The sequence below is a fragment of the Actinia tenebrosa genome, unplaced genomic scaffold (genome assembly GCF_029948245.1).
Source record: "Actinia tenebrosa isolate PJP-AT-01 unplaced genomic scaffold, QUT_ActTen_1.0 PGA_scaffold7__59_contigs__length_16204524, whole genome shotgun sequence".
Lineage (NCBI taxonomy): Eukaryota > Metazoa > Cnidaria > Anthozoa > Actiniaria > Actiniidae > Actinia > Actinia tenebrosa.
Window position 1 is genome coordinate 5,796,031 of NW_028292584.1, and position 25,039 is coordinate 5,821,069.

The following is a 25,039-nucleotide window of genomic DNA, read 5'->3' on the forward strand; positions in this document are numbered from 1 at the left end:
CAGTCGTATATAACGAATCATTTCAGCCAAAGGTCTCTTGGGTAAGGACGGCAAACAAAAATTGCTTTGTCTTTCGGGAAAAAGTTATTGAAATGAAGTCCGAATGTTTTGCCATCCAGTAAGAGTCATGAGATTATTTCCTGCAGATGGCCTATTGAGAAGCATAATTGTGAAGGCACTGAGTACTAATTGGAAAAAAATCCCTAGTTATTACGTTTGTCTTTATAGGCAATTTGCATGCGTCATTTCACTACCACTACCAAAATGCTTCGCGAGATTCCTTTGTATTTCCTCATAAGAACTGTAGCAAAAGAAAGTGTTCAAGGAATTCTGGTTGTTGTAGTTGTGATGCCATAAAATTTGTATTTCCTTATAGGAATTGTAGCAAAAGAAAGTGTGCAAGGAATTCTGGTAGTTGTAGTCGTGATGCCATAAAATTTGTATTTCCTCGTAGGAATTGTAGCAAGAGAAAGTGTGCAAGGAATTCTGGTAGTTGTAGTCGTGATGCCATATATAATTCAAATATCCTATTCGCCTCTTTTTCGTATACCACAGAGCAGGAATGAACTCCAAGCCCTTGTCTCCAACCGGTTACGCCTTCGTGACGTGCTACCTAGGAATCTTACTTGTCGCGGGAGTAATAAGTCAAATCATCACCATCAAAGTCCTTCTTGTTAAAGATAACCGCAACAAACACCTCACACCTTATCTCCTTAACATCGTGGCCTCTAACGCTATAATCATTCTTGGGAGTTTCCCAACGACATTCCTATCATCTTTGAACAACGGATGGTACTTCGGCGATGCTGTTTGTCGTCTCGATGGCTTGCTTACTGGCATTGGATTTACAGCAATGATTGCTACTATGACTTATATCACAATCAAAATATATTTAATTGCCAAGAACCAATACCTTGTGATTAATGCAGAGACGCCAGTGCAATGTGGTCGACCCTATATGAAAATCCTGATTGCAATCTGGGTCTACTCTATTATTGCTATTATGCCCCCAGTTGTCGGACTCACCAACATGGTGCTAGAGGCGGCTAAAACTAACTGTGTTCCAGACTGGGCTCCCAAACGCGTTCCTGATAAAATCTACATCGTAGGACTTACACTCGTGGCATATGTTTTACCCGTATCCGTGTCCTTTGTGTATCTCTGGAAAACTCGCCTCATTATTTCGTTGCACATCAACTTGATGAATGACCGCTTCATGAACTTAAAACTTGGGAACTTGAAGAACATTTACAGGATGTCCGCGTTTGCTGTATCCTTCTTTGCTATTGCTTGGTTACCTTATGGACTGTATGTCTTTATATCTGTTATATCAGGAAAAGAGGATTTTGGTGTGGAAGCTACGTTGGTGCCCGCCTTAACTGCAAAATCAAGTGTGGTTGTCAACCCATTCATTTATGCCGTCGTTCTACCAAAGTAGATATACACCTAAATCCAAAATGGCGCACGGCCGGTGGAAAACGAGGCATCCACGGCCCAATTTACAAATTTACAGTATTTTCTTATAATTTGAAGCTGCAAAATTGTTGTGTTCTTGAATGCAAGAAGAAAAAGAAAGGCAGAACAAGCGACTTGCATTGACACCATATTATTTCTTTGCATTTGGCCCTGCATGCCTTGTTTTCATGTAACACTCTCGGCCGTGCGCCATTTTGGACTCAGGTGTATAGGTCTAGTACTGATTTCATGTTATTTTCTTGTTTGCGCTCCTTGTTTGACGTCCCATAATATAATACCTTGCGATATAACATGGCCGCCGTATCGTCGAAGTAGCCCATTCAACCCCGAGCCAATCACTCCCTGCGTGGTCCAAGTTAAATAAATTAATAAGTCTTATTAACCGAGCGCGAGGTCCGTGCCGTAAGTTATGGACCGAGTTTTTCCCACTACATGATGGTACAATTGCGCAAAGCTCACGGGCCTTGAAAAAGTGGGAGAAACCAGGATTTATAAGTTACGTACAGACCGAGCAAGGGGAAGGTTAATAAGATGTGTTATAATATGGCAAGGAGAACAAAAAAGTTGGGTTTGTGGTCCGTACCTTAAGTTATGGACTGCAAGATGGGAATTGAAGGCCCGTGGAATTACCTTGCCATGTAATAAATTCATTTAGGTTATATTACTTCTCTGGCTAACAGACCTCTTGTCCTCTGACTTGCCTTTCTACTGTATTTATAAGCCATATACAGTCAATGTCATTAACGTTGTCCACCGAAAAAAGACATTTACACATTTAGACATTTAGACATTTACACATATTTTACGCATTTACACATTTAGACTAAAAGAAATATCACGTGTTTCCTCGAACGTTCTGTCATAAAACAAACGCTAGCGCTGAAATACAATTCTCCATCTTAAATCCCCACTAAATGGTCGGGGCATTCTGGATTTTCGATTCACGAGTTGAATTTTACATTTAAAGTTTAGGCTCACTTTAGTCTAAATGTGTAAATGTGTAAATGTGTAAATGTGTAAATGTGTAAATGTGTAAATGTGTAAATGTGTAAATGTGTAAATGTGTAAATGTCTTTTTTCGGTGGACAACGTTAATGACATTGACTGTATATATGTGGCAAATTAAGGCCCCGTCCACACGTATCCGGAGATTTTTGTATCCGGGAATTTTTTTTTTACGGATACGAAAATGTTTGCGTCCACACGCAGCGTATTCGAATCGTTTTCACCGTCCACACGTCTCCGTTTTCGTAAAATTTGCGGATACGGACACAAAAATTTGTGGGCACATGTGGACGCAACCCGTATCCGCAAAAAATTCCGGATACGTGTGGACGGGGCCTTAAAGCAATAAGTATAGGAAATGACTGACTCAAAACTTGTTCTCATTTTTCAGATTTCGGCACTCGATCTTGAAAATACTTGGACTACGACGACGAAGTGGTGGATCGAATTCTATGAGAAGTTTTGTCCATGAACCCGTGACAGAAATGGAAACCCTTAGGAGTGCGGGTGTTACACGCGCGAATTCACGGGCTCGTGGGAATGTGTGTAAATGTGGGAAGGTGTTTTAATAGAGTGCACGCACTAAAACCGTGAACATTAAATAGTACCAATTAGTATTATTTCATACAGAATCCTTTGTTTTCTATTGTTTAATTATCACTATTTAGTGCTAAAAATTAGAATTTGTTTCACGGATTTAGTGTGAGCACTCTAATATACCCGTGAAATAGATAGATAGACGGCAAACAATATAACCGTGAAACTTTAGGCCCCGTCCACACGTATCCGGAAATTTTTGTATCCGCAATTTTGTTTGCGGATACGGGTTGCGTCCACACATGTCCGAAAATTTTTGTATCCGTATCCGGACATTTTCAAAAAACGGTCTCCAGAGTGGAAATTTTCGAATACGCCTCCGAATACGGATACGTGTGGACGGCCGTAACCGCAAATTTTCGAATACGCTGACGTAAACACGATTTTGCGCATTTTGTTGCGGTGCAGTAAATCTAATTACTAAATAGTACAAAATAGTGCTAATTAAACAATAGAAAACAACGGAATTGGCATGAAATTGGGCTATTTAGTATTACTAAAGTTTCACGGATTTACTATAGTCACTCTATTATTTGCACTCTATTATTTGCACTCTATTCATATTCATTAGTATTTAAGCGAGTGGGTGTGTAGTTTGAGGTAGTGGTGTGAACCAGTTACTGGTCAAGACGTTTGTGTGGTATAATTCCAAGAGTTTCAAGTTAACTGAGGAGCTACGAAACTGAAGGTGAAATAACTACACTAAAGTAACGATGACAGTGACTATAGTTTGGGCCAGATTGTAAGGAACGCTCAAAGCTCAGTGAATTATCAAGGGCGGATCCAGCCAAAATTTTAGGGGTAGCTAATAATTGATCCCCCCAGATAAGCCCTTGATTACGACAAGATGAGTGGCCAAGCAGTAGCTGTATTACATGCAGCAAGAAACAAGTCAGCATAGGCCGAAGAATATGTGGGGAAATTTCCATGAGAGTTGTTGCCGTTACATGATTCAACAAGAAACCAGAGGAACGACAAATAGACGCATTACTGGTGCTGGTAAAGTGAGAAAACACTGAGAGACTGCCGGTTTAATAGTACACTAGAGAAGAGAGAGTGAGTTATTTAGTTTAATTTAACTTAAGTTAAGTTGAGTACACCTACTCGCATGAACGTTGTCATACGAAAATAGAACATTAGTAATTTAGTGAGAAAGGAATGCATTAAAAGACATGAAAGAAAAAGTTCAGCTTCAGTGATCTTCTTTTGTCTTTTAATATAATTCCTATCCCACTAAATCACTAATGTTCTATTTTTGTATGACAACGTTGTTCTGCGAGTAGGTGTATATCTTAGAAGAAATTTAATAATTTAGATTAGGTTAAGTGTATTTTAACTGATTTAAAATTCTTTAGTAAGGCTAAGAAGCCCTTAAGGAGAAGGATTTAGCATTTAGAAGAATATTGTATTTAATCTATATTTATCTAAGTTAAGAATTTAGAGGCGAAATAAATAGTAAAGTCACAAATAAGTCTTTTTTATCTGTACTGAACAACCAAACTCGACAGCAGGATATAAACAACAGTCCAGAGAACGAAGACCTTCTAGTGCTGCACTGCTGTTATTGATCGATTACGTCATAGACCGCTTGCCAAAATGGCGGCCGAAAATCGAAATGCGCTAAATTAATTTAAATATCAATACAGCACTGACATAATGAATCTTCTTGGAGTTACTAAAGAAAAGGTGCTCTTTACAGTGCTGGTATTTGTTTTTTTCTCTCAGTTTAATTTTAACTCACTCAAAATCGCGGCCGCTATTTTGGCAAAGGGTCTATTTTCCATGCTTTAGTGATAATATATGAGGCTGCTACTGTTACGTGTCCTTTCCTGCCTTGCATTGTTTTCTCATTGCTAAGTCGTCTGTGTATAGCCAATAATGTAATTAGTTTTGTACTTCGGCAAAGCAAATGAAATAAAACAAATAAAACTAGACTGTATTACCTATAGAAGTTGAAGAAGAGGCGAAATTTTGTGACTACAGATGTGCACATTCAAGAAATAAGAAAAAGAAAACAGCTTAAAAGAATAAAATGAAATTAAAAAAATAACGCTTTTTACGAGAATGGCAATTAACTGTTTTCTCTTGGTTTGAGTTCTTCCTTATCAAAATAACATATATATTAGTCAGAAGACCCATCCTTTACAATAATGCACCTTATCCCCCCCCCTCCCCTTTAAAAAATGCTAGCTCGCCATCCCTGAATAAAAATAGCAATATAAAGCTGCAACCGTTCAGGGTAATAGAAATCCTTAAAGCAAGTATTTTTATAGCTATATTAAGAATCATGACTGAAGTCACAGAAAAGCCAAAGACGAAAACAAGCTCTGGGGTTGAAGTCGTAAATAATTGATGTTGATAAATCACTTGAATGAGCGATGTTATACGTCAGTGCACTTCCTCTAGTGACATAATTTCCGTGATGTGGAATCATGCTTTTAGCCGGTTGTTTTCAAAGAGGTTGTTTTGTAAATAGTAGGCAGATTAAGATTCACGTTTTTCCTTCCCGCAAACGTACGGCAAACGTGACCATGTTTTCATCGTTTCCCTACATTTTCTTTTACCTTTTGCAAACCTTCTCGACAAAGACAAGTATTCTTTTGTTTATCTACTACTTGGAGATTTTTTCGATTCCTTTTCACTAATTTTAAATATTTTTTTCAATGGTCAACTGACGTTTCACGTTTGCCGTAAACGAGAATCTAAAACTCTCTAGTATAGTGAACCTGCAGACGGCAACCCAGGTTGTTTGGATTTGCAGCTTTGGTTCCGACGCGTCAAGTTAAATCACTCCTGCGTTCTATATGTAAAACAAAAAGGATAAAATTACTAGGGGAGTCTAACTCGATCTATTTCGATGGTCCATCAGATTGCTAGCCTTACTTGGAATGATCATACTATTCATAAATTGGCGAAAAAGATGCGGCATTCTGGCTAATGGATATTAATTTTCCCCTGATATAAGCTGCTACTACAGAAAAAGGTTAATTCAATCAGTTTGCCTTAGTTTGTTGTTGTAAGACTGAAAGTTGCGACAGTTTTTGCAAGACATGCTATACACTGCAATATCCTTTAAGTCTCTTAACGTTTTTACTCAAATGCCATGGCTCCCCTATCGATCTTTCTATAGAGTACTGCATTCCTAATCAAAGGACCATTTATTAGCGTACCTAGGTTAGCGTTAAGAGAGAAAGAAACAAAGCAAAACAAAAAACAGAAAAATTTATGTCAACTGTACTTACATTGAGGACTCTCCAACTGTGAACAATTGCCCTATTTCACTATGATGTCACTGCTTGTTTATGTGGGGGATAAAATCGCCAAATCCAATAGAAAAGTCAACAAAATTTTGATAACGTTTTGATAAGTGCGCATTCGTATAATGGGAACGATATAAACGCTGTTTTTTGGGTTTTTTTTTGTTTCTTTTGTTGTTGTTGTTGTTTTTTTTTGTTGTTGTTGTTGTTTTTGTTTTGTTTTGTTTTGTTTTGTTTTTGGTGCAATAAATCTAACATTGCGTCGTAATAGACCTTTTTACTGATGCCGCGGCGGCCATCTTGAATTATGGGATGTCAAGCGGACGGCAATCATAGAGCATAGAGTGGCGGGGTCATGTTGTAATTTACGAATAATTTGAAGTCTGTGTTTCACATATTGTTCCAACTACCGCTGAGCAAATTCATTTGCTTTTAACAAGTGCTTAACATTGAAAAACTAAAGACTGATCCTGACAGCTGCACAGCGCACTGTCAATGAATTTTCCAGTAGTTGCCCCCTCGGCATCATATATTATCTCTTAGACTATAGTGCTCGTTGGTAAAAAGCTCTATTGAAAGAGCTAATCTCGAGCCGTTACCAAAATTTGTCCGAATCGACAGCTAGAAGGATCGTTTTCTGTGTTCCATACGTTTTGCGTGCGAGATTTGCTTGACAGATTGAATCAAATTGTCCTAGATTGTATTTCGACTTGACTGAGTTGAGATGCACCTGTTCTAGTCCCAGAATATAGTGTAGTCCTCAGAGTCATTGTCATTTACAAATAATAGATTTTTTTATTCCATATTCATTGTCGAGTGCTTCTTCTTCCTGGTGCGTCAAAATCAATTACGCACTTTCATTGAATGTCAAGGCTTTCGTTAGTTTTTGCCACTTTCCGGTTTATATTGATCTGATCATTAGCCGAACTTAATTCGTTGAACTCTATATATTTTAGTTGACATCCAGGGAAAATCCTAGTCGAAAAAAATACTATTTTTCGCTGGCAAATTTTTTGCCTGAGATCACATTAATCATTTTGAAAGTTCTGAAAACGATCTACGCACTGGAGAAGTCGTCACTTTTCGTGCGCGCGAGCATCATCATCTGTTATTCTTATTTTTCTTCCTCATTACAAGCAACCATGAACAACACGCTACAAATTTCACCAACAACCGCTCTCCAAACTTGTATTTATAAGAGCCAGCACAATCAAGACAACGTTGACTTCTACGGCGAACGATTTCGGATTCTGGCGATAGTTGCTACCGTTTTGGCCGGGTTTTTATCACCTGCCATAGTCGTAGGTAACGGTTTGGTTATCATTGCCTTGTTGAGAAAAAAATGGCTTCGAACTCCGACCAACATATTAATTTGTGTTCTCGCGACGGCTGACTTCTTTATTGGATTTCTCTTCCTTTCCATGTTTTTGGGATGGCTATTAAACTATTCACTCCATAAATCCTGCCTCTTCCAAGGGTTGCTGTTTTCCGTTGGATGGATCGGTTGTGGGGCCTCGTTTCTTGGAATGGTCGCAGTAAGCGTAGAACGATACATGGCGTTATTTTTACACCTTAAATACAATTCAATAGTGACACCTTTGAAAGTAACTTTGACCGGGATACTAGCCTGGTTAGTATCAATTGCAGTGGCCGCCCTAAATATGGCGAGTTATTTTAAAGAAGCTATTCTGATAACAGTCATTCTCCTGATCCCTGGACTAATCGTCATCATTGCAGTGTACTGTAAGATCTTCAGGTTGGTCAAACGCCACCGAAATCAAATACAAGCACAGTCTATTGGCATCACAAATAACACTGCTAGACAGCGAAAACTAGCCATGATGATGGCCTATGTTGTTGGAGTATCCCTACTATGTTATCTGCCAATTGTCTTCGCTGGAGTCGTTGCGGTCGCTCTCAACTTTTCGGTGCAGTCAAAGGAAGCGTTAGGATTTTCAAACGTTTTATTTACGATCAGTTCGCTTTGTAACCCTGTTATTTATTGTCAAAAAAACGCAGAAATAAGACAAGCAGTACTTTCTTGTTTCTCCGATTTCAAGTCTACTTGGTTCAGTGAGTGAGAACAGTCTCTCTTTAAAAGAATTCGAACAAGAAAAAAAAAGATACTCAAAACATTACTGGATATACGTGGTAATAATTTGCATTTACTTTTCATTTTTGATGTGTTAAACATTGTCAAAAAAAAAAAAAAAATGCATGTCCTGTATGTATATAGTAATATCCTGCTTCACTGATCCAAGATAGTTTGCTCTCTTATCCATTCCATTGTTCAATGATAATATAGGATACTATTGAAAACAACATGGGTAAGCCATGGCATAGGATCATAAGGCTTGACAGGCAACGCAGGCTAGAGGCAGGGGGGGGGGGGGGGGGTAGGAGTTGGGGTTATAACCCCCCTCCCCCACACCACTATGTTTTAAGCCAAACATTTATTTTCTGTTATGAGTTTATTATTAAAAGACTTTAATGCAATAAAGCTTTGACATTACTTTAATTAAAAGAATACGTTTGATTTGCCCCTCCGTTGGGTCTTCTTGTCTTTAATCAAATCGAAAAAGCTAAGATATATTTCAAAATGACGTCGCCTGTTTCCCTTTAAAAACTGACTTCGTTATATAATCTTGTCTGCACAACCTGCTTCCAATGCATTGCCCAGTCTCCAAACGGCTATTCAGAATGGTGTCATTTGGTCACCCTGTGTATTTTGTAAAACCAAGATGTCGTTCAAGAGAGTAGCTGATGACTTTGATGATTTTAAGCTTCAAAAAGTTCGTTAAATTTAATATATAGAACATTGAGTTAACATTCTTTCCTTTTAGTAGTCCAAGTGTTTAAATTTACGTCAATTTGTGTGGTTTTTGTCTTAGAAACGTCGAGTAAATGATTTGCTCTTGGAGTCCATTCCTTCTGATGAAGCGATTTTAATGAAAAATGGAAAGTATGAATACTTTTAAAGCTAGTAGCAAGCATTACTTTTTATATTTGTTTCATTAATTATATATTTTTATCATATTTTCATTGATTCTAACTCATTTCAGATTGAAATCTTGTTTCTGGGGTAATTCTACTTTGAGAGCACACAGGAAGCCCATGAAGTTTGTTTGATTTTTTTTAACTATTTCTTTATCATTGTGTGTAATTGTTAGATTAGCATGTCTTGTATGCAGCCACAGACCAATATTTGATACTACTGCTATGCTGAGTATTCATCGCAATGGGAAAAAGCACCTTGCTAGTAAGTTATTTTGATCCAATAAACCTCATTTGCTTGTTTGGCTGTAGTGTTTTCCCATTTTTTATATTTAGACCACATATCATTCTATTAAGAATAAGATTATTTGTTTGAATTGTATTCATATTGATTTGTCTTTTCATATGCAATTGTAAAACAAAGTAATGATACTCAAGAGAATGACACAAATGGGAAAACTGTATGCCAAAGGTACAAAGGTGCATCTGTCAAATTGATATGTTTTGATTTTTAATGGCAGGTTCATCAACCAAAACAAACCACTATTTAAAAAGAAAATTAAGGAAAAATAATCTGGACAAGAATACCAAAAAACAAAGAAAAATAAAGAGAGAAAGGAAAAGAAAGAGAAAGAAAGAAAGAAATCGTATTTTCCAATTTCAGGCCATGCACAATATCCATTTCCCTTGAATATTTTTTTGGGTTCACCAGTGAAAGTTATAAACTTAGTCATTTACCCAGACAGCAAGATTTAAAAATCTCTGTTTGTCATAGTTGCTGCTGTCATTGTTATTGTTCTTGCTCTTCTGCTGCTGTTTGAAAATATCTATTAATTGAATACTACAACCACTTTACTATTTAGATTCCCTTATCAAGTTAGAAAGAGCAAGAGAAGATGCTGAAATCAGACAAAAAAGAGAACAGGAAAGTTTCTTAAAAACAAGGCAAGATCTTGCCGAAAACCCTCTCCTTGGACTCACACAGATGAAAAAAGAGCAAGCACTGAATGAATCTTCATTGAAAAATCCCTCATTAAATGAGAGTGCTAGTGGAGTAGGGAGAGATTTAATGTGCAATCAAGATACAAATACTAGTAAGCCATTTTTTGGTAAATCAACAAGCTTTGGTTTGGAAAAATCTTCAAGCAGTTCAACAAGTAGTTGTGTGAACAGGAAAGCATCTGGTTTGAAGTACAACGCTCCTGATGTATCAAAGAAAGCAAACCCAAAAAGAGAGAGGTTTCTCAGTGTGAACCCATTGACAAAGCAAAATAATCCACAAGGAATTGAGTTTAATCCAGTTTGCAATAATGGTAGAAATATGGAAGATACTGAGTTAAATCATTTAAGTAACACAACTACATTTAGTACGAGTCAAACCAATGATCTGACAATCTCTAACAAAGCAAATCCATCAACTTTTTTTTCTCATGGTCAACACTCTACTCTCAACCATCTTGATGCAAATTCAAAAGCACAGTATTTATCTAAACTAAGACAAATAGGGTGGATTCTTGGGACGGATGGGAAATGGGAAAAAGATGAAAATGCAGAGTTTGAATCTGATGAAGATGAACCACCTTCTCCTAGAACAATGTTGTTTGAGTAATAATGGGCTTGTTATGGATATTTAGGCTCTGTTTTGGCATTGCAAGGCACCTGAGGCATGAAGGCAATGAAACAACAACCAAGGATAATGAATTTGGAGCTTGACGACAAACAAATTAAACCCTTCAAAACAAAATAACCACGTAACAGAAATAAGATAAAGCTTGTTACAACAAGAAAGACACGGTATCAATTCAAAATTAAAGTAAAACAGAAAAATAGTTAGCCCATAACTGGAAAGAGCATTTTAATATAATAAGCATTTAATATTAATAGTTTTAATAATAATATTAACTGTGAAGTTTGAAGGAAATAATTTTTAAACTTTTTAACAAAGAAATGATTTTTGTAAATGTGAGAATCTTGTAAGAAAACTCTTGCTGAAGTTTTTAACAAATGTGTTAATGTGAAAGTTAGATTTTATCTTATTTTATTTTAACTTATTTCATTTCATTTCATTTTATTCTATTTCATTTCATTCTATTTCATTCCATTTCATTCCATTCTATTTCATTTTATTCTATTTCATTTTATTCTATTTCATTTCATTCCATTTCATTTCATTTCATTTCATTTTATTCTATTTCATTTAATTCTATTTCATTTCATTTTATTCTATTTCATTTTATTCTATTTCATTTTATTCTATTTCATTTTATTTTATTTTATAAACTAATTAGTGGCAGGGAAACCCCACAGAGTAGCTCCACTATGGGGTCCCAAAGAAAATTATATACATATAAAAAATTCATATCTTTGTGAGTTTTGAACTTACTTCCTTCAAACTTAATTCTTACTAATTTAAACTTGCACATTCCAGCTATTGTAATTATTCTCCTGCCCTGTGAATTTTAGAATTACATAATAAATGATAAATTATGCAACAAGAACAGTTAAAGGAATATATTTTGAATTTCTCATGTTTCTAAGAAGCAATCTATTTACAACACTGATCTAATTAAGCATTATACAATAGCCAAACTCAATCCTACAATCTGGATATCATTATAGTACTAGTGGTTTTATTTTTTTAGTAACAAGAAACGAGCAGTTTGTTAGAGTAGTTTCACTTAGCCTGTGAACCAGTCTGGATGTGAGGAGGGCTAGTGATAGTCCAATAGACACAAAAGGAGATTTAAGATTTACTAGCCCTATTAGTATATGTAATAGGACTCCATGCTGTACAATTAAGAAATAATTGGACGAGGAAAATTTCGAGGACTTCCAAAATTGGATGAAACCATAGGCCGAGTCCAATTTGGCAGTCAGAGGAATTTTTCGACTCTAATTATTTCTTGATTGAAGAGCATGAAATCCCATTACCTATTTATTATGTAGCTGCCTAATTAATCCCATATCAACAAGACCTGTCCAATTAAGAAAACAATTGGACAGTTACCTATAGGGGATTAATGAGAAGCTGTATAATTAGACTAGTAATAATTTACCAGGTCAATTAAGTAAAACCACTCTGTACATAATAGCTATTGATATCCATTAGGCTATAACTATTGCTCTTTTTTCAAGCTGCTAATCACTTTTTCTTGTTGACAGCTTATTGGGATGCGAGGCCCATAGCAAGGCCAAAACTTTAAGGAAGGGAGGGGTAGGGGGGGGGGGGGGACTAAGTTTAAAGATCCCTAAATCCCTAAGTATTAATAACAGTTCTAAAAATATTATTAAAAATAAAATATCTTAAAATAATTTAACATCTAAGTATTTACTTTAAGAGTTCATGTCAGCAAAAATCAAACAAATTCGATATTTCGCGGCCACGGTTGAAAAATCGATTTTGCTCAAATTTTGTCCAGATGTGCTTTATTATATCACAAAATGCACTGCATAGTTTTTTAAGGAAAAAATATTTTTATTTTTGAGAAAATGCCGTTTTAAAAAGTCCTCCCGAAATCGCCATTTTAGCGGCCAAAATTTGCGTTGAGTTTACCGAGCGAGTTCAGTACAAAAATCGATTCTAATCAACTTAAAACCCCTAAAACCGTGTTCTATGCTATCTAAATTTCCGGTTACGTGACTTACAGGAAATTTGAGTTACTTTTTGCGACATAAATAATCTTAGCTTTAAGAGTCGTGATTCTAGGTGATTGACGATATCCCCCAAACAAAATCGATTGTCACCATGCGATAAAGCTCCAAATCCAACAAGCTTCCGAGGGTTAGTTCTTTAAGAAACAAGCTTTCAATTGATGTAAACATTTCTTTGGGCAAACAAATATTTGTTACGCGACGGGTCATTCAAATCTTCAATTTTTGACCTTTCGAAGTCATACGCCATAACTTCCCATCACTCACAAAATCAAAGAATCACGCCTGGCTAATCTCTTATTCTTACTATTTTACCTTTACAGGCCAAAAAATACACTTGTTATAGCATTTCTTACCTTCTTAAGGTGAAAATGTGGTCTATTAACCTCGGTATTCGTTATAATGGTATCACAAGTCTTGACCATTATCTGTCAGTTGATAACTTCCGTTTACTATCCAATATGTCAACGGTCCAGCGCTTACTAAACGGCGTTTAAAACCCTTGTCAAACAGTCAAGATTGTTTTCTTTTTTTATCTGAAGTTCTACGATATCATAATATATCAATATGATTTCAAAATTTATGGTACAGCTGAATTTCCGTATCGAATTCAGAGTACGTAAATAACTTTTAGTAAAGCGCTGGGATGTCAGAGAAAGGCAAATGGGATTTACCGTCCCTACCCTAGAAAGTCGTAGTCTACCTGATTAGCATATAATCGCAGGCCATTTGTTTACGTACTCTGAATTCGATACGGAAATTCAGCTGTACCATAAATTTTGAAATCATATTGATATATTATGATATCGTAGAACTTCAGATAAAAAAAGAAAACAATCTTGACTGTTTGACAAGGGTTTTAAACGCCGTTTAGTAAGCGCTGGACCGTTGACATATTGGATAGTAAACGGAAGTTATCAACTGACAGATAATGGTCAAGACTTGTGATACCATTATAACGAATACCGAGGTTAATAGACCACATTTTCACCTTAAGAAGGTAAGAAATGCTATAACAAGTGTATTTTTTGGCCTGTAAAGGTAAAATAGTAAGAATAAGAGATTAGCCAGGCGTGATTCTTTGATTTTGTGAGTGATGGGAAGTTATGGCGTATGACTTCGAAAGGTCAAAAATTGAAGATTTGAATGACCCGTCGCGTAACAAATATTTGTTTGCCCAAAGAAATGTTTACATCAATTGAAAGCTTGTTTCTTAAAGAACTAACCCTCGGAAGCTTGTTGGATTTGGAGCTTTATCGCATGGTGACAATCGATTTTGTTTGGGGGATATCGTCAATCACCTAGAATCACGACTCTTAAAGCTAAGATTATTTATGTCGCAAAAAGTAACTCAAATTTCCTGTAAGTCACGTAACCGGAAATTTAGATAGCATAGAACACGGTTTTAGGGGTTTTAAGTTGATTAGAATCGATTTTTGTACTGAACTCGCTCGGTAAACTCAACGCAAATTTTGGCCGCTAAAATGGCGATTTCGGGAGGACTTTTTAAAACGGCATTTTCTCAAAAATAAAAATATTTTTTCCTTAAAAAACTATGCAGTGCATTTTGTGATATAATAAAGCACATCTGGACAAAATTTGAGCAAAAATCGATTTTTCAACCGTGGCCGCTTCTTGTTCGATTTTTACTGACATGCCCTCTTAAGTATTATCGGTAGTGAAAGTATTGTCAATGGTTCATGTGCACTTTAACCAGATAATTTCTCACAGCTTCTCGATATTTTGGCATCAGTTAACTAGGGAAAGCACACTAAAAAGGCAGACTATCCTAATATATTCCAAGCTAGCGTCTTCTTTTTTTTACCAAGCCACAAAAATTATCTTCAAAACACATTAGAGTGCAAGCACTAGTCTAAACCCGTGCACAATAATTAGCTCTAATTAGTACTATTTTATACAGAATCCTTTGTTTTATATTGTTTTGTTATCACTATTTAGTGCTAAAAATTAGTATTAGCTTCACGGGTTTAGTGCGTGCACTCTAAAAAGGTTCGAAAGTAGTTTTTATGGATCAAAGTGGTCGAACAATGAGACTGGCAAAGCAGTACCAAAGGAAGGTATTTTTTCAAGTGCTGTTGGCTTTTCTTTTGTTCAGCTTTGTCAAGTTATTCTTTGCCCTTTTTTTCTTGAGTTCTTGTTCCAGCTTTTGCAGAAGATTGCGCAAAGGGGCTCGGAGGGTTTTCTGGAAAAAAAGTGATACGATGACTTGACAAGATGTGGGTTTTTTTACAATAACTTACAAATTTCTCGCGGGCTGATTGGTTATTTACGAGCGCGCGCTCTTTCCGTTAGTCCTTTTGATCGCTAAAAATGAGACGTTTTTATCGTTTTTGTTATTGTTAAATTAACAAATAGACATCAGTTTTTTATGTGTCTGCCCTCTTATTGACGATAAATTGCGTCGTCACATTGTCAAAGTAGTATGTGGATTCACGCTACTTTGACAATGTGATGGCGCAATTTATCGTCAATAAGAGGGCAGACACATAAAAAACTGATGTCTATTTGTTAATTTAACAATAACAAAAACGATAAAAACGTCTCATTTTTAGCGATCAAAAGGACTAACGGAAAGAGCGCGCGCTCGTAAATAACCAATCAGCCCGCGAGAAATTTGTAAGTTATTGTAAAAAAACCCACATCTTGTCAAGTCATCGTATCACTTTTTTTCCAGAAAACCCTCCGAGCCCCTTTGCGCAATCTTCTGCAAAAGCTGGAACAAGAACTCAAGAAAAAAAGGGCAAAGAATAACTTGACAAAGCTGAACAAAAGAAAAGCCAACAGCACTTGAAAAAATACCTTCCTTTGGTACTGCTTTGCCAGTCTCATTGTTCGACCACTTTAATCCATAAAAACTACTTTCGAACCTTTTTAGAGTGCACGCACTAAACCCGTGAAGCTAATACTAATTTTTAGCACTAAATAGTGATAACAAAACAATATAAAACAAAGGATTCTGTATAAAATAGTACTAATTAGAGCTAATTATTGTGCACGGGTTTAGACTAGTGCTTGCACTCTAATGTGTTTTGAAGATAATTTTTGTGGCTTGGTAAAAAAAAGAAGACGCTAGCTTGGAATATATTAGGATAGTCTGCCTTTTTAGTGTGCTTTCCCTAGTTAACTGATGCCAAAATATCGAGAAGCTGTGAGAAATTATCTGGTTAAAGTGCACATGAACCATTGACAATACTTTCACTACCGATAATACTTAAGAGGGCATGTCAGTAAAAATCGAACAAGAAGCGGCCACGGTTGAAAAATCGATTTTTGCTCAAATTTTGTCCAGATGTGCTTTATTATATCACAAAATGCACTGCATAGTTTTTTAAGGAAAAAATATTTTTATTTTTGAGAAAATGCCGTTTTAAAAAGTCCTCCCGAAATCGCCATTTTAGCGGCCAAAATTTGCGTTGAGTTTACAGAGCGAGTTCAGTACAAAAATAGATTCTAATCAACTTAAAACCCCTAAAACCGTGTTCTATGCTATCTAAATTTCCGGTTACGTGACTTACAGGAAATTTGAGTTACTTTTTGCGACATAAATAATCTTAGCTTTAAGAGTCGTGATTCTAGGTGATTGACGATATCCCCCAAACAAAATCGATTGTCACCATGCGATAAAGCTCCAAATCCAACAAGCTTCCGAGGGTTAGTTCTTTAAGAAACAAGCTTTCAATTGATGTAAACATTTCTTTGGGCAAACAAATATTTGTTACGCGACGGGTCATTCAAATCTTCAATTTTTGACCTTTCGAAGTCATACGCCATAACTTCCCATCACTCACAAAATCAAAGAATCACGCCTGGCTAATCTCTTATTCTTACTATTTTACCTTTACAGGCCAAAAAATACACTTGTTATAGCATTTCTTACCTTCTTAAGGTGAAAATGTGGTCTATTAACCTCGGTATTCGTTATAATGGTATCACAAGTCTTGACCATTATCTGTCAGTTGATAACTTCCGTTTACTATCCAATATGTCAACGGTCCAGCGCTTACTAAACGGCGTTTAAAACCCTTGTCAAACAGTCAAGATTGTTTTCTTTTTTTATCTGAAGTTCTACGATATCATAATATATCAATATGATTTCAAAATTTATGGTACAGCTGAATTTCCGTATCGAATTCAGAGTACGTAAACAAATGGCCTGCGATTATATGCTAATCAGGTAGACTACGACTTTCTAGGGTAGGGACGGTAAATCCCATTTGCCTTTCTCTGACATCCCAGCGCTTTACTAAAAGTTATTTACGTACTCTGAATTCGATACGGAAATTCAGCTGTACCATAAATTTTGAAATCATATTGATATATTATGATATCGTAGAACTTCAGATAAAAAAAGAAAACAATCTTGACTGTTTGACAAGGGTTTTAAACGCCGTTTAGTAAGCGCTGGACCGTTGACATATTGGATAGTAAACGGAAGTTATCAACTGACAGATAATGGTCAAGACTTGTGATACCATTATAACGAATACCGAGGTTAATAGACCACATTTTCACCTTAAGAAGGTAAGAAATGCTATAACAAGTGTATTTTTTGGCCTGTAAAGGTAAAATAGTAAGAATAAGAGATTAGCCAGGCGTGATTCTTTGATTTTGTGAGTGATGGGAAGTTATGGCGTATGACTTCGAAAGGTCAAAAATTGAAGATTTGAATGACCCGTCGCGTAACAAATATTTGTTTGCCCAAAGAAATGTTTACATCAATTGAAAGCTTGTTTCTTAAAGAACTAACCCTCGGAAGCTTGTTGGATTTGGAGCTTTATCGCATGGTGACAATCGATTTTGTTTGGGGGATATCGTCAATCACCTAGAATCACGACTCTTAAAGCTAAGATTATTTATGTCGCAAAAAGTAACTCAAATTTCCTGTAAGTCACGTAACCGGAAATTTAGATAGCATAGAACACGGTTTTAGGGGTTTTAAGTTGATTAGAATCGATTTTTGTACTGAACTCGCTCGGTAAACTCAACGCAAATTTTGGCCGCTAAAATGGCGATTTCGGGAGGACTTTTTAAAACGGCATTTTCTCAAAAATAAAAATATTTTTTCCTTAAAAAACTATGCAGTGCATTTTGTGATATAATAAAGCACATCTGGACAAAATTTGAGCAAAAATCGATTTTTCAACCGTGGCCGCTTCTTGTTCGATTTTTACTGACATGCCCTCTTAAGTATTATCGGTAGTGAAAGTATTGTCAATGGTTCATGTGCACTTTAACCAGATAATTTCTCACAGCTTCTCGATATTTTGGCATCAGTTAACTAGGGAAAGCACACTAAAAAGGCAGACTATCCTAATATATTCCAAGCTAGCGTCTTCTTTTTTTTACCAAGCCACAAAAATTATCTTCAAAACACATTAGAGTGCAAGCACTAGTCTAAACCCGTGCACAATAATTAGCTCTAATTAGTACTATTTTATACAGAATCCTTTGTTTTATATTGTTTTGTTATCACTATTTAGTGCTAAAAATTAGTATTAGCTTCACGGGTTTAGTGCGTGCACTCTAAAAAGGTTCGAAAGTAGTTTTTATGGATTAAAGTGGTCGAACAATGAGACTGGCAAAGCAGTACCAAAGGAAGGTATTTTTTCAAGTGCTGTTGGCTTTTCTTTTGTTCAGCTTTGTCAAGTTATTCTTTGCCCTTTTTTTCTTGAGTTCTTGTTCCAGCTTTTGCAGAAGATTGCGCAAAGGGGCTCGGAGGGTTTTCTGGAAAAAAAGTGATACGATGACTTGACAAGATGTGGGTTTTTTTACAATAACTTACAAATTTCTCGCGGGCTGATTGGTTATTTACGAGCGCGCGCTCTTTCCGTTAGTCCTTTTGATCGCTAAAAATGAGACGTTTTTATCGTTTTTGTTATTGTTAAATTAACAAATAGACATCAGTTTTTTATGTGTCTGCCCTCTTATTGACGATAAATTGCGTCGTCACATTGTCAAAGTAGTATGTGGATTCACGCTACTTTGACAATGTGATGGCGCAATTTATCGTCAATAAGAGGGCAGACACATAAAAAACTGATGTCTATATGTTAAGTAATGGGAAATGCGGTTTGCAGCTTACGCGCGCGAGTATGAAGTAGTACGACTTTAATGTTATTCCGTTTTTGTTTTCTATTTCTTCTTCTCACAGGGAAAGAAAATAATTCCTATTATTGAAATTCATTTAAAAAGTAACCATTGCGCAAGACAAGTTACAACGAATGCAGCATAGTCTCGTACATCGTATGCCCAACGATTTTTTTGGCAGGGAGGAGAGGGTGGAGTTGCACGAGAAATTGACGCTGCTCAGTCGTTAGCAAAAAGAATCTTCTCTCAAGAGAATGACACGTAGTCTGAAATAGGAAAACATTACGCCCAAGGTAAAGAGGTCTATTACTCTGTCTTCTGATTTGCAACTGTTAAACAAAGAAATGATACTCTAGGGAATGACATGTGGTCTGAAATAGGAAAACATTACGCCCAAGGTAAAGAGGTATATTTCTCCCTGCTCTGCCAAAATTATTAGGGGGAGGGGGGAGGGTGTGGCAGTTTATATTTACAGAGGAGAATCTTACCTTTATCTGTCTATATTTCCTTTCTTTTTTCCCGTTTGTAGGCCATGGATAAACAAAGCTCTCTGGCCCCAGTATCAGTTTCCCATTCGTCGTGTCTTCATGTCCCATCAGCAGGTATGTTTGATTGGTCTGTAGTACAGGACACGGACACGACGAGTTAGTATACATCGTTAGTTTTCGTTTGCCAAGCTTTACCAGACTCTTATGAATTGTTTTCTTGTGCGCGAAGAGGATCTTTCTTTCGCTGGGTGTCTCGGTGATGCTATTGACTTCTGCGATTACCACTAATAGCATTGGACACAAAAATCTCTGTTAGGCTGCAATAATTATCATTTATGCCAGAGCGTCTCAATACTATATAAAATTATAGGTGCCCCCCCTCCCCCCCAAGGCTCATTCAATGAAAAAAAATAGAGGTGCACCCATTAGACGCAAATAATCGTTTTCGACCAGATCCCCCCTAAATTTCGACTCCCACATGCATCCCCTCATTTCATACACTAGCACTAGTATTGACTGGCAGCAGCAGCAGCTACAGCAGCAGCAGCTACAGCAGCAGCAGCAACAGCAGCAGTAAGAGCAGCAGCAGTAGCAGTATATTTTTCCCGGGGATGGGGGGATTTACTCTTGCCCGTTTAGGGTAGGGATGTGCCGCTGAGCCTGTTCCAGAGTAAAAATCGCTGGACCCTGTTCCAGAGCAAGATTGCTGAAAACCCTGTTCCAGAGAGGAGAGAGCGTGATTTCATATATCCTGTTCCAGAGCAAGCGCGATTTTATATACACTGTTCCAGAGTAGAATCGCTGAAAACCATATACCCTGTTTGGCGGCACGTACCCCGTATAGCGAATATAGGGGAGTACCCCCCCCCCCCCCCGGGGTATTTATGTAGCAGTATATATATGTAGCAGTAGCAGTAGCAGTAGCAGTAGCAGTAGCAGGAGAGGCAGCAGGAGGAGGAGGAGGAGGAGGAGGAGGAGGTTTTTCCATGAAGTAACCCATCTATACTCACCGAACTTAAATCCCTTGGCCGTGAACTTCCTCTGGTTAATAGACGTGTCCTTGTTGCACTTGCAAACTATATTTAAACCAAGAACAATGCAATCAGGATCATTTAGGGTTAGATGGTTATTAATCGATCAAATGAATATCAAAAGGCGCCGCAACTGCGTGTCAACTGATTTTGTCAAATAGTGTGCAAGCCAATGTCAAAGTCAAAGTGTTATACAATCTCAGGCACAGTTTATATATGTATTACGCGCGCATCAAACCGTTCCATAAAAAAAGTAGGACAAGTAGGCTTTAGACTGCAGCGCAATCAAATCCAAGTGCATCACTTGATAGTACTGGCGTTCTCCACTCCTCTTCACACAGATAATTTGTCCCTTCTATTGTGACATATCCTATTGCCATGTAATCGTCATCGACTCGAGCTGATCAATGGTTCCGTCGTTTGTCATATTTAATTAATATGATAAGGACCACTTTTTACCAAAACAGACGTCACGACCACCCATTGACCCCTCCTGTACTTAGAGTCCTCTAAAATCAGTACGATAAACTTTCGCAGGAAATGCGCCTTTTCCAAAACGACAGTTATTACTAAAGAGATCTCATTTACTCGCCAACGTAATCGGATTAGTTCAGATAGTTTTTCCAGGTTGTCCTCTCACGGTAAATTCAAATGAAGCGCTCACCCCAAGGGCAAAAATTAATTCTTCGATTGATTGCCTCAGATGAATGATCCGGTTGTAGGTATGGACTTGAAATGAAATTACAATGATCGTTTTTGTTTCCCACGCGATAGGTTTCAGCTCACCCTCGCGTGCGGTATGGCTGAGTGTGGGAACTAAGACATGTTCTAAGAATAGTTAAACAAATACACGCAAATATAGCCCTTGTTTATTTAATGGGATGATTGCATGAACTACGATTAACTAGAGTCGACAGTGGAATCGACTGACGAATACACTACATGTTAGTTGTCTAGTGTCGGAGTCAGCTGTAAAGATGTCGCGTTTTTCTTTTTTTAAGAAAAGTTTTCCAAAAACATGAAAGAATCGGAAACTTGCATGGCTTCGTTAGATCTCTCTCTCGATTCGAGCCGTCTCTAAGTTCTCCATTTTTCATCCCTCCGCAAAAAGCTAAAATCAAATGAGTTATAGCTGTGCCCTGACTTAGATCAGTCCAGAGACAGAGTAGCGATAAAGCTTTAAGGTTCGTAAATATGTTCAGTTAATTTGATGACGCAAGTAATCGCTTCTAGGTCGGATTTCGTATAACTGTAAAATACTAACTGCTAGAAAATGCTGTACACCCTGATGCAGTACCGATCCTGGGTCAGCGTAAATGCGTGTGCGCTTCTGTACCGTCGTTGTGCCATATTTCTTATCACAGCAGCGTTGCTTTTGACAAACCCGGAAGCGACTTTAAACAGAAATGACGTCACACTTCCCGCCATATTTTCACGCGAAACTCGCTTACTGACCACGAAGAATAACCGCACGTGAAAATAACTATACTCTTAGGGGCGACGCAAAATTCAATTCAATAAAGTTGCCTTGATAAATTCCATTCGCGTTAATAAAATTAACCTTTGTTTAGTGATATTATAAAACATTTTTTCTTTGGTCACAGGAAATCCCACTTTATAACCGAGTCTGTAAAATTAAAATGTCTTAAATCCAAAAGATTTTAAAATCAAATAAGAATGACAAAATTGGTGCTTCAGGGGAGATTTTTAATTCAGTGCCTGATCTGCCGTTAGTAATTACTTCTTATCCAATTAATTAACCAAATGACTGCGATAAACGTTGCTCTTAAATATACCCCAAGTGATCTAACTAACGACTTAAATCAAACAACCCAAAATGAAGAAAGTAAAAAGCCAACAAATCCTACAAAATTTTTTTTGGCACAAAATGAAATCCAGGCCTTAATCATAGATAGAATTCTACTTGGTGATAAGTGACTAGGTGCATTTTGTCACTGATGTAGACTATAGGGCTGACCTTTGCGGCAGTTTTAAGACAGATCATTTCCTTTTATATAAATAGAGTGACGATCAAAGGACGACCTTCACTGGGGTCTCCCACATGGGGTCGGTCCTCTTGTTGATAAAATTGCTCATCAAGCGTCTGGAAGCGCGGCTAAATTATTCAAGGCATGTTCTATTCTTCCTGCTGCTGTACGATATTTCTTGGATACAACAAACACTATTTTCTTGAACAAAAACGAAAACAAAAACAACAACAACAACAACAAAAAAAAAGCCGCCTACATCCAACGAAAAATGATCCTCAGTGTTAGAGATTTTAGTGTACTAGTTGAATAAGACGAGTAAGACTAACAAAGGAAAAAGAAATAAGATCTAGAAACACAATGCTTTATTACTAGGGAAGCTAGCTCCCTTCCGCATTGGGAAAACAAATGGAAATCTATGAGTTTTATCATTAGGGATGTAAAAAATGTCTTCAATTTTTTCCCTTAGTTTGCTTCAAATCCTTTTTCCTCTTTTTGGTGTTTCGGTTCTTCATTTCTTTTTGTTTCTTAATAAGTTTTCTCTTTTTCTTTTTATTATTTTGCTAATTAGTAGTTTTCTTTTTTAATGATTTTCTCAAAATATAATCAGTGCCTTCATTACTGATATTAGTATGGCATCGTTACTCATAGATCATTTCTTACCTATTTTTGTGAATTTGACCAAAAACAAATATTTGGCTCTTGCAAGTTCTATAAGCTCGGCCAAATAATGTCAAAATATACGTGTAGTAGTATGGCAAGATTTATTGTCTGTTCTGGGTTTTTTTAGCATGTCTTCGCCATTTCTTAACCTTTATCTTGTAACTCGATGTTTTCTGACTTGCAGTATCATTCTCTACCCTGCTTCAAAACATCGACAGATATTTGCATCTCAAATCATCAAGTGCGGAGTTTGATGCTCCATAATGTGGCAAAAACTGGATACATCGAGATTCCCTGCCTGCTTCGTATTTGAAGAATGACTAATGACTGATTGATTGCTTACATTAACTCTACTCTTCTCCCTTTAAGTGGATCTGAAGACCGATATTTCCCATCATTAAGGAGTCAGTCATCAGTCCGGCGAACTGAGATAAAGTGATCGAATCCCAATCTCTCACATGCGTTTGGTCTCTAGCTTCCACCGATGAATTATCTAAACCTACTGAATCATAATCACAAGCGCACATCATCTGCGTATTACTTACCAGGTCTTGGAGGATGGCTCACGAAAGATTCCGGTTTGACGCAGACTCCTTTTTCGTATGTAGGCATGTTTTCGCAGTTGACGTCGCTGGGCCATTTGCGCCCGAACAGCTGAAGGGATGGCGTACATTCGCGTTTGACTTTGTTGCAGACTGATCGACACGGAGGTATAGGAATATCAAACCCACTTGTACATATTGGAAGATGGTAGACGCACAGTAGAAAAACCAGTGCATCGGAACAACTAGTGTTTATGAGGGTTCTAATCTCCACGTTGTCGACAGATGCAGCGACACTTTCCTGAGTGTAGTGATAGAGTAGGTTTGGCAATCGCGTCATGTTGTATGGAAGAGACTTGCATATCGACACCCTGATAGGCTGACAAGTGTTAGGGACGCTGTAGCTACAGTGCGCACAGCCAAAACACAGCGTAAACGCGACTAATAAAAACACCAACCCCATCGTTGCTCTTTGAGTCCTGATTCCAAGTTGTGTCCTTCTGGAGAAGTCGTGCGTTTTATACTAGACCGGCCAGGCAGTGACCGCACATCCTCTATGATCAACTGGCTTCAGTGTCTACGCTTGGATTGTCAAACCAGACAAACAATCTGTGCTTAATGACCTCGTTGCTCGATCACTGGCCTCTCAATGACGATTAGCCTTTTGAAATCATAGAAATAGATCCGTTGTTGTCCTGTGCTGGAAGAAATTGGTGCATTTTATCAGGAAGTTAGCGTCTGTTGATTCTTAATACCATTTCTTTATCAAGAAACTTGAAAATATTTCAATTAAAGATAGCAATGTTTAGAAATGAAGAAAACATTACGTATATTAATGATATCAGTCAGTTTGACGTGGATAAGGTCAAGTGGAATCAGTTATTGTCGTTTCCTAATCCGCACATTACTGAGGCTGAAATATATATTCGGGTAATAAATCTCTTGTGGTACGTATCACATTGATAAACAAACAAAAATAGGCCATCTAAAAAAATCAATAGGCCATTTTTCTATAGCTTCATTTAATGCAGCTACCAAAATACCTTGCGCTCTTTCTTTCGTTTAGTTCATTAGCACTAATTCTACTGTTCTCTTGAGGGAATACCAGTTAAAGCAAAAATAGAATAAATAGAATAAAAACAGAAAGAACCGGTTTTGGATATAGTTTATAAGGCAGGTCAAGTTTTTTTTTGTGTGTGTCCGTTTGGCTTTCTGGAAAACTATGCCTTTTTACGTAGA

The 25,039-nt window shown here is 37.1% G+C and overlaps 3 protein-coding genes across 3 annotated transcripts; 2 read left to right on the plus strand and 1 right to left on the minus strand.

Moving 5' to 3' along the window:
* Window positions 1–562: 562 nt before the first annotated feature.
* LOC116297331 (rhodopsin-like) lies at window positions 563–4,207 on the plus strand. The gene is made up of 2 exons (XM_031705552.2): window positions 563–1,434; window positions 2,873–4,207. Exons 1-2 carry the CDS (start codon window positions 563–565, stop codon window positions 3,048–3,050), a joined length of 1,050 nt encoding a protein of 349 aa, XP_031561412.1. The 3' UTR covers window positions 3,051–4,207.
* A 4,856-nt stretch (window positions 4,208–9,063) lies between these two features.
* On the plus strand, window positions 9,064–11,290 carry LOC116297297 (sodium channel modifier 1). Its single transcript, XM_031705508.2, has 4 exons — window positions 9,064–9,127; window positions 9,227–9,297; window positions 9,506–9,594; window positions 10,193–11,290. Exons 1-4 carry the CDS (start codon window positions 9,077–9,079, stop codon window positions 10,936–10,938), a joined length of 957 nt encoding a protein of 318 aa, XP_031561368.2. The 5' UTR covers window positions 9,064–9,076; the 3' UTR covers window positions 10,939–11,290.
* A 6,830-nt stretch (window positions 11,291–18,120) lies between these two features.
* LOC116297310 (secreted frizzled-related protein 3) lies at window positions 18,121–24,572 on the minus strand. Its single transcript, XM_031705528.2, has 4 exons — window positions 23,804–24,572; window positions 20,587–20,652; window positions 19,577–19,860; window positions 18,121–18,725 (listed from the first exon to the last, which is right to left on the minus strand). Exons 1-4 carry the CDS (start codon window positions 24,261–24,263, stop codon window positions 18,609–18,611), a joined length of 927 nt encoding a protein of 308 aa, XP_031561388.1. The 5' UTR covers window positions 24,264–24,572; the 3' UTR covers window positions 18,121–18,608.
* Between the last annotated feature and the right edge of the window lie 467 nt (window positions 24,573–25,039).

Coding starts and splice junctions, on each gene's coding strand:
- LOC116297331 (XM_031705552.2), top strand. CDS start 563: ATGAACTCCAAGCCCTTGTCTCCAACCGGTTACGCCTTCGTGACGTGC. Junction 1,435..2,872: donor TATGCCGTCGTTCTACCAAA/GTAGATATACAC, acceptor CTCATTTTTCAG/ATTTCGGCACTCGATCTTGA.
- LOC116297297 (XM_031705508.2), top strand. CDS start 9,077: ATGTCGTTCAAGAGAGTAGCTGATGACTTTGATGATTTTAAGCTTCAA. Junction 9,128..9,226: donor ATGATTTTAAGCTTCAAAAA/GTTCGTTAAATT, acceptor TTTTTGTCTTAG/AAACGTCGAGTAAATGATTT. Junction 9,298..9,505: donor ATTTTAATGAAAAATGGAAA/GTATGAATACTT, acceptor TGTAATTGTTAG/ATTAGCATGTCTTGTATGCA.
- LOC116297310 (XM_031705528.2), bottom strand. CDS start 24,263: ATGGGGTTGGTGTTTTTATTAGTCGCGTTTACGCTGTGTTTTGGCTGT. Junction 19,861..20,586: donor GGCCAAGGGATTTAAGTTCG/GTGAGTATAGAT, acceptor CAATGCTATTAG/TGGTAATCGCAGAAGTCAAT. Junction 18,726..19,576: donor GGAAATATAGACAGATAAAG/GTAAGATTCTCC, acceptor CTTTTTTTCCAG/AAAACCCTCCGAGCCCCTTT.